Raw genomic sequence first — 10,003 nt, forward strand, 5'->3', positions numbered from 1 at the left:
ATTTCAAGGGAAATGACTCTCCTGTCAATGCACTCACCCCTATACCAGAGGTTGCTTCCCTTGACTCGTAAAATCACAAAGATATCAGGGCCAGGTTCCGCGAGGTATCTTTGCGGCGCTAAATTTGCTTAGAGTTAAGAACGTTCCTAAGTACATAATTACATGCTTAGAGCTTGGTCTCTCACTGGGGACATGCACAATATCAGTATCCATATCATCCAGAATCGGCCTCTTCTCCCGTATGAGGACACACACTGGCAGATAAGCCTGCCTGCCTGCTCATCCGTCGGTCAGACGGGAGACTCCATCAACAAATACATCATTTTGAAGGTTTTCATTACCTGCCCCAGAGAGCTGGGTACAGGCAAGGTCACACAATTGTTATTTCTTTGTGTTTTATCTTCAGTTTAACGTCTATTCACTATAAGTGTTTTTAGACGGAAAGGAGTAAAGAAGTGGATGAAGGAAAGGAATGCATGTGAATATTAGTGAAAAAAAAAAAAAAAAAAAAAAAAAAAAAAAAAAATCATGTTATGTAACAGAGGAAAAGTATATTATAAGAAAAAGGTCTAAAGAGATTGTGGTGTGTATTGAATGAGGTGTCATGGGAATGAGAATATGTATATGCATATCAACAAGTATTAACCTATAACAATGTAAATATAAATAACAACATTAATTATAAAACATCAAAGGAGGATACCAACTGGACTGGAGTTTAAAATTTCCGAAAACATTCTAAGCAATGAATAATCATTCAAAATCTTTTCAGTGGCTAATGAAATATCTTTGTGTGTGTATACCTGCGTGTATGTGTTTGTTTGAATGTGCGTTATTTGTGTATATGCATGTGTGTGTGTGTGCATGTGTTTGTATGTATGTGTTTGTGTAAGTGAAACTAAGACGTCCAGATGACTCTGAAAGTAGACTACAATCAGAAATCAGAACATCATTCTGCGTTCACACTTCACTTTTTTTTTTCTTTTTTTTTTGTTTTGTTATTCCTTATTTTTTCAATCTTTTACGTTTTCAATACCATAGTCAGAACTGGATTTCTAGCATTCACGGTCTCACATTCTGCCATTGCTCAAGTGATATCACACATAAATGTATCGAATTTTCCTCTGGATTTATCCACCAGTTTGTAATTCCTTTTCTGTTTTCATCATTGCATGACAATCAAAATATTTCCAACAATTAGGATTTGATACATGTACAACTTTCTTTAATCTGTCTTAAATGCGCGCGCGCGCACACGCACGCGCACACACATACACACACACATACACACACATATACACACACACTACATTTAGAAATATCTGATTATGAAATACAGTCTCACATTTTTCTCACAAGAAAACTGGGCAATAAGCACACACACACACACAAACACACACCTCAACAAAATACATGTATCTATTTGTTTTCTATCAATCAACATCACCAAAACAATTATCACTCTTTCACTCAATCACCGTAAACTTTCTCCTTTTGGACACGTTCTGTCTTTTCCATTTTCAACAGAAATTCAATCACATTACTTTCTCTCTGCATTACTTACACAATGCTTTCAGAATTATTCATTGACCCAACTCTCAGACAAGAGCTACCAAACCTCGACTTACCCGTCATCACTACAGGATGCTATAACACAGGGTTCAGACCTGTTAGTCTTTCAGTCCCAATTCAGTCATTTTCTCTCTTTTTTTTTCTCCGTCTTTTTTTTTTATCTGCGTGTGGAGTGATGGCCTAGAGGTAACGCGTCCGCCTAGGAAGCGAGAAAATCTGAGTGCGCTGGTTCGAATCATGGCTCAGCCGCCGATATTTTCTCCCCCTCCACTAGACCTTGAGTGGTGGTCTGGACGCTAGCCATTCGGATGAGACGATAAACTGAGGTCGCGTGTGCAGCATGCACTTAGCACACCTAAAAGAACCCACGGCAACAAAAGGATTGTTCCTGGCAAAATTCTGTAGAAAAACCCACTTCGATAGGAAAAACAAATAAAACTGCACGCAAGAAAAAATACAAAAAAATGGGTGGCGCTGTAGTGTAGCAACGCACTCTCCCTGGGGAGAGCAGCCCGAATTTCACACAGAGAAATCTGTTGTGATAAAAAAAAATACAAATACAAATTCTTTTCTCTTTTTTCCCCCCGCCTTTTTTTTTTTTTTATCTGCGTGAATACACAACACAGTATTTTCTAACAACTCATTCTGCCTCACAGCTACATGCCCCCTACAACTCCCCTGGACTATCACTACGTGAGGCCGCTGTCATGAAAAACTGGGTTGTTCACTGCAATGGTGAAAATCGATAAGACAATTGTTGATTTAACTGGGCAACCAAAGCTTCGTTTCATGCTTCCAGACTCCGTAAACGGTTCAGTTTAGAATGACAACTGTACCAAGCAAAGATGAACGAATTAGAATTGTGTTTTGGTACGAGAACACTCGTACCTGGTCCACAGGAGAAATAACTGTGGTACGAGTTAATCTGTAGCTGGAGTTGAATGAATCAAGTCTCTTACACCAGTGACCTAACTCTCCAACACCACTGACCTAACTCTCCAACACCAGAGACCTAACTCTCTAACACCAGAGACCTAACTCTCCAACACCAGAGACCTAACTCTCCAACACCACTGACCTAACTAACTCTCCAACACCACTGACCTAACTCTCCAACACCACTGACCTAACTCTCCAACACCACTGACCTAACTCTCCAACACCACTGACCTAACTCTCTAACACCACTGACCTAACTCTCCAACACCAGAGACCTAACTCTCCAACACCACTGACCTAACTCTCCAACACCAGTGACCTAACTCTCCAACACCACTGACCTAACTCTCCAACACCAGTGACCTAACTCTCCAACACCACTGACCTAACTCTCCAACACCAGAGACCTAACTCTCCAACACCACTGACCTAACTCTCCAACACCAGAGACCTAACTCTCCAACACCAGTGACCTAACTAACTCTCCAACACCACTGACCTAACTCTCCAACACCAGAGACCTAACTCTCCAACACCAGAGACCTAACTCTCCAACACCACTGACCTAACTCTCCAACACCAGTGATCTCTCACACCAGCGACCTAACTGTCCAACACCACTGACCTAACTCTCCAACACCACTGACCTAACTCTCCAACACCAGAGACCTAACTCTCCAACACCACTGACCTAACTCTCCAACACCACTGACCTAACTCTCCAACACCAGAGACCTAACTCTCCAACACCAGTGACCTAACTAACTCTCCAACACCAGTGACCTAACTAACTCTCTAACACCACTGACCTAACTCTCCAACACCAGAGACCTAACTCTCCAACACCAGCGACCTAACTCTCCAACACCACTGACCTAACTCTCCAACACCACTGACCTAACTCTCCAACACCAGAGACCTAACTCTCCAACACCACTGACCTAACTCTCCAACACCACTGACCTAACTCTCCAACACCACTGACCTAACTCTCCAACACCAGAGACCTAACTCTCCAACACCAGTGATCTCTCACCTCAGCGACCTAACTCTCCAACACCACTGACCTAACTCTCCAACACCAGCGACCTAACTCTCCAACACCAGAGACCAGATCTTGACGCAGCCATCGTCACTACAGGACGCCAACAGTCCTTCCACGGCCGGGTTCCAGGTCACGCAGTTCACATCCTGACTGTGAGCCTTCCTCACCGATGCCACCTGGCTGAACGATGGCTGGTTCCTGTCGGACCCCCCATCCTCCTGGAACACTCGAATGGTGTCGTCTCCCCCTGCCGTGACCAGGTCGCCGGTCAGGTGACTCCAGTCGATGTCGTAGATGCAGCGTGAGGTGTGGCCCCCCAGGGTGCACACGCACTTCCAGGTGCTCTCGTCCTCTTTGGTGGCCACGCCTTCCGGGTTGCCCGGGGGGTACTCCTGCCAGATTTTCACCGTTTTGTCGGCGGAGCAGGACGCAATGCGGCTGCCTGTCTTGTCGAAAGCCAGGCTCCAGACTGTGGAATTGTGGGATTTCAAGGTGGCGTAACAGCACCAGTCGTCAACATCCTCTCTGAACAGCTGTCAAAGCAAAGGGAAAGGGAGGAATGGTCTATTACTCGGCTGTTGACAAAACATGCAATGGTTTATAATTTAGCTATTAACATAAAATGAAATGGTTTATCACTTAGCTGTAAACAATGTTAACAAGACATGCAATGGTTTATCACTTCGCTGTTAACAAAACATGCAATGGTTTATCATTTAGCTGTTAACATAAAATGAAATGGTTTATCACTTAGCTGTTAACAATGTTAACAAAACATGCAATGGTTTATCACTTAGCTGTTAACAAAACATGCAATGGTTTATCACTTAGCTGTTAACAATGTTAACAAAACATGCAATAGTTTATCACTTAGCTGTTAACAAAACATGCAACGGTTTATCACTTAGCTGTTAACATAAAATGAAATGGTTTATCATTTAGCTGTAAACAATGTTAACAAGACATGCAATGATTTATCACTTAGCTGTTAACAAAACATGCAATGGTTTATCACTTAGCTGTGAACAAAATATGAAATGGTTTATCACTTAGCTGTTAACAAAAAATGAAATGGTTCATCACTTAGCTGTTAACAAAAAAATGAAATTATTTATCAATAAGCTGTTAAGAAAAAATGAGATGGCTAATCACTTAGCTGTTAACAAAACAATGAAACAGTTTATCACTTACCTGTTAACCGAAACTCTAAATGGTTTATCAATGTCCTGTATATTGTCCTTATAGGGAACTGTTTTAAACTGCCTGAAAGGTTATCCTCAAACAACAAGCGATGTTCTTTCCCCTTGAACAAGTCATAGGCCCAAACAATCAAGCGATATTCAAACTGAAGGAAAACGAAGAAACACAGCTCAGTAAACTGGGAACCATTGATCAGACGGCAGTCACAAATTAAAAGGAAGTTAAATTCAGCCCCAGAGTTTTCTGATAACTGCCAGGAATGATAATTTGCCTTGTGTTCTTTCTTGTACATGTGTATGTTACCAACTGAAAGCTCTGAAAAGGGGTGGAGGGGTGGAGGGGGGGGGGAATATATCACAGAGTCTGCAGTACAAGATTGTTCTCTTCACTGAACAAATAAGCAAACAAATCCTAATTAAACACATGATAAAACAAGACTCTCCAACAATTCTTGGAGTCATACCTTTTTGCCACTATTGTGTTAGTTTGGTGAGAATAAAAAATAATATCAAATCAAATCTCTGTGGCACACTAACAATTTAAAAGCTGAAGCTCATTAGCTTAAAAAAAAAAAATTCCACTGTATAATGACAAGAGAGAAATCAGAAGAATTAACAGAATGCCTGTAGGAAAGCTGGAAATCGTTTCAAACATGTTAAAGAACATGGCACCAGGACTGGAAGCAGAGCTAGAAGACTGGAATCTGGCACTGCTGTGTTTTCTTCAGTTTAACGTCTATTCACTATAAGTGTTTTTAGACGGGAAGGAGTAAAGTAGTGTATAAAGGAAAGGTAATGCATGTGAATATTAGTGTGTAAAAAAAAACAAAAAAAAAAAAACGTTCATGTTATGTATCAGAGGAAAAGTATATTATATGAAAAAGTCTAAAGAGGTTGTGGTGTGTAATGAAATATTGGAAGAAAAGTCATCATCTTTTGGAAGTAACTGTCTTATGCTCGGACAATGAATGAGTAGATGGCTTACAGTTATTTGCTTACCGCATATACATTTTATATTCTTAGAGAATTTTGCACGGAAGGCATTTAAATGAAGTCTATACATTAGACCTGTAATTTGTCTTGAATGTGCTGCTGGTGTCGAATTTTGAAAATGTTTGGGATTAGCTGCATTCTTTGTGTTTACACAACATTGGTAATATTGATTATTCGAATCTATAAGTAATTTCTTAAATCAATTTCTAGATACATTTTCTATACAACTAATGCATTCATGTAGATCTAACTGGATGTCAAGTTGTATTGCGCCTTCAAAATTACGTGCTGCTCTTCTAGCTGCTGCTGTGTGAGCTGTGAACTGTTTGCTTCGCCAGCACCTTCAGCTGAAGAAGGGACTCTTTCCAACCTCGTTTCCCTGTGGACCCCCCCCCATCCCCCCCCTCCCCAACGTCTTACTGTTTGTCTCCCTTCTGTCTACAAATGCAACTTAATTCATATACTGTCATATTTGTTTGTATTTGCATTTCTTTTTATCACAACAGATTTCTCTGTGTGAAATTCAGGCTGCTCTCCCCAGGGAGAGCACGTTGCTACACTACAGCGCCACCCTTTTTTTAAAATTTTTTCCTGCGTGCAGTTTTATTTGTTTTTCCTATCGCAGTGGATTTTTCTACAGAATTTTGCCAGGAACAACCCTTTTGTTGCCGTGGGTTCTTTTACGTGCACTACGTGCATGCTGCACACGGGACCTCGGTTTATCGTCTTTTCCAATGACTAGCGTCCAGACCACCACTCAAGGTCTAGTAAAGGGGGAGAAAATATCGGCGGCTGAGCCGTGATTCGAACCAGCGCGCTCAGATTCTCTCGCTTCCTAGGTGGACGCGTTACCTCTAGGCCATCACTCCACATATGAATCAGCTTTCTGAAATAGCACTTACAGGTGCGGCAGATTTACTGTTAATACACATGTACTATGTCATGTGTGATGCACATTTATTTACAGATGTGGCAGATTTAGTGTTAATACACATGTGTGTGTTGTACATTAACTTACAGATGTGGCAGATTTACTGTTAATACACATGTACTGTGTGATGCACATTTACTTACAGATGTGGCAGATTTACTGTTAATACACATGTACTGTGTGATGCACATTTACTTACAGATGTGGCAGATTTACTGTCAATACACATGTACTGTGTGATGCACATTTACTTACAGATGTGGCAGATTTACTGTTAATACACATGTGTGTGCTGTACATTAACTTACAGATGTGGCAGATTTACTGTTAATACACATGTACTGTGTGATGCACATTTACTTACAGATGTGGCAGATTTACTGTTAATACACATGTACTGTGTGTGATGCACATTAACTTACAGATGTGGCAGATTTACTGTTAATACACATGTACTACGTGTGATCCACATTAACTTACAGATGTGGCCGATTTACTGTTAATACACATGTACTGTGTGTGATGCACATTTACTTACAGATGTGGCAGATTTACTGTCAATACACATGTACTACGTGTGATGCACATTTACTTACAGATGTGGCAGATTTACTGTTAATACACATGTACTGTGTGTGATGCACATTTACTTACAGATGTGGCAGATTTACTGTCAATACACATGTACTACGTGTGATGCACATTTACTTACAGATGTGGCCGATTTACTGTTAATACATATGTACTGTGTGTGATCCACATTAACTTACAGATGTGGCCAATTTACATGTACTATGTGTGCTGTACATTAATTTACAGATGTGGCCAATTTACTGTTAATACACATGTACTGTTTGATGCACATTAACTTACAGATGTGGCAGATTTACTGTTAATACACATGTACTGTGTGATGCACATTTACTTACAGATGTGGCCAATTTACTGTTAATACACATGTACTATGTGTGATGCACATTTACTTACAGATGTGGCCAATTTACTGTTAATACACATGTACTGTGTGTGATGCACATTTACTTACAGATGTGGCCGATTTACTGTTAATACACATGTACTGTGTGTGATGTACATTTACTTACAGCTGTGGCCAATTTACTGTTAATACACATGTACTGTGTGTGATGCACATTTACTTACAGATGTGGCAGATTTACTGTCAATACACATGTACTATGTGTGATGCACATTAACTTACAGCTGTGGCCGATTTACTGTTAATACACATGTACTGTGTGCTGTACATTTACTTACAGCTGTGGCCGATTTACTGTTAATACACATGTACTGTGTGTGAGCCACATTACCCTGATGGTATCGTCATAGCTGCAGGAGGCCAGAAGGTCCTTCTCCGGGTGCCACCTGACGTGTTTCACATCCTGAGAATGGACTGACAGCACACTGGAACACTCAAACTCTTCGTCGTCTGTCACTGAAACACACAACGTTCACACATCTATTGCAGTGCTCAGATTCTGAGAATGCCATCATTTATCACTGAAACACACACAGTATACACAGATCTATTGCAGGATTCAGAGGTGCCATACAAAATACAAACGTACATTACCAACATTCTCTCTTACCTTAGAGAGAAAGGGTGCCATACAAAATACAAACGTACATTATCAACATTCTGTCTTACCTTAGAGAGAAAGGGTGCCATACAAAATACAAACGTACATTATGAACATTCTGTCTTACCTTAGAGAGAAAGGGTGCCATACAAAATACAAATGTACATTATCAACATTCTCTCTTACCTTAGAGAGAAAGGGTGCCATACAAAATACAAACGTACATTACCAACATTCTGTCTTACCTTAGAGAGAAAGGGTGCCATACAAAATACAAACGTACATTATCAACATTCTGTCTTACCTTAGAGAAAAAGGGTGCCATACAAAATACAAATGTACATTATCAACATTCTGTCTTACCTTAGAGAGAAAGGGTGCCATACAAAATACAAACGTACATTATCAACATTCTGTCTTACCTTAGAGAGAAAGGGTGCCATACAAAATACAAACGTACATTACCAACATTCTGTCTTACCTTAGAGAGAAAGGGTGCCATACAAAATACAAACATACATTATCAACATTCTGTCTTACCTTAGAGAGAAAGGGTGCCATACAAAATACAAACGTACATTATGAACATTCTGTCTTACCTTAGAGAGAAAGGGTGCCATACAAAATACAAATGTACATTAACCAACATTCTCTCTTACCTTCCCAAATCCACACACTTTTATCCCGACTGCAGGTGGCCAGCAGACTCCCAGTGCGTGCCCAGGTCACCGCCTTCACTTCATTCTCATGACCCTCCAACGTGGCGATGCACTCAAACTCGCCCCCTTTCCGGCTCCACACAGCCACGGTGGCGTCAAAACTGGCACTGGCCAAGTAGTTCCCGCAGGGGGACCAGCCAAGGGAGCGCACTGTGCGCGTGTGAGCGTCGGTCAGGGTGGACTTGCACACCCAGTGCTCTCCCTCTTTGGCCCAGATTTTGATGAGTTTGTCGCTGCCGCAGGAGGCGAGGAGGGTCCCCGTGGGGCTCCAGGCAACACACCATGCCCGCTCATCGTGGGCCGGCAAGGAGCTCACTTCTTGCAGCGTCACCATTGTATGGCTGTTCTCACTGAACAAACAACAACCATCACCATTGTATAGCTGTTCTCACTGAACAAACAACAACCATCACCATTGTACAGCTGTTCTCACTGAACAAACAAGAACCATCACCATTGTATGGCTGTTCTCACTGAACAAACAACAACCATCACCATTGTATAGCTGTTCTCACTGAACAAACAAGAACCATCACCATTCTATACTGTTCTCAATGAACAAAAAAGAACCATCACCACTACAGAGAACCATCACCACTATACAGCTGTTCTCGCTGAACAAACAACAAGACCATCACCATTCTATAGCTGTTCTGAACAAACAACAAAAACCATCACCATTCTACAGCTGTTACCACTGTACAAACAACAAAAACCATCACCATTCTACAGCTCTTCCTACTGAACAAACAACAAAAACCTTTGAAGTGTGATTCTCTCCATCATAAAACAAACCATTATGATGTACTGAATTATGTTTTGTGCTGGCAGTAAAAATAATGGGAAGAATGGTGTGGAAGGAATGTGAAATTACATGCAATGGTGGGCAAATGCACTTCCGCGGCATATATTGTGCAGAGTGATAACCTAGTCCTAACACAGCTGCCCAGGAAGCAAGAGAATCCGACCACATGGGATTGAATCCCAATTATCAGCATTTTCTCTCC

General features: G+C 41.1%; 1 protein-coding gene across 7 annotated transcripts; it reads right to left on the minus strand.

The window, feature by feature from the left end:
- Nucleotides 1-1,114: 1,114 nt before the first annotated feature.
- Nucleotides 1,115-9,341, minus strand: LOC143290355 (putative cytosolic iron-sulfur protein assembly protein CIAO1 homolog). 7 transcript variants are annotated; one of them, XR_013056375.1, is made up of 5 exons: nt 8,937-9,341; nt 8,008-8,132; nt 3,387-4,089; nt 2,765-3,342; nt 1,115-2,650 (listed from the first exon to the last, which is right to left on the minus strand). XR_013056375.1 is itself a non-coding variant. In XM_076599719.1 (4 exons), exons 1-3 carry the CDS (start codon nt 9,328-9,330, stop codon nt 3,601-3,603), a joined length of 1,008 nt encoding a protein of 335 aa, XP_076455834.1. In that variant the 5' UTR covers nt 9,331-9,341; the 3' UTR covers nt 3,342-3,364; nt 3,557-3,600. The 7 variants fall into 7 exon arrangements, 1 of the variants encoding a protein (XP_076455834.1); XR_013056374.1 differs by having other exon boundaries at nt 2,765-3,268; nt 3,321-4,089; XR_013056371.1 differs by having other exon boundaries at nt 2,765-3,054; nt 3,137-4,089.
- Between the last annotated feature and the right edge of the window lie 662 nt (nt 9,342-10,003).

Source organism: Babylonia areolata, chromosome 15 (assembly GCF_041734735.1).
Source record: "Babylonia areolata isolate BAREFJ2019XMU chromosome 15, ASM4173473v1, whole genome shotgun sequence".
NCBI classification, from domain to species: domain Eukaryota; kingdom Metazoa; phylum Mollusca; class Gastropoda; order Neogastropoda; family Buccinidae; genus Babylonia; species Babylonia areolata.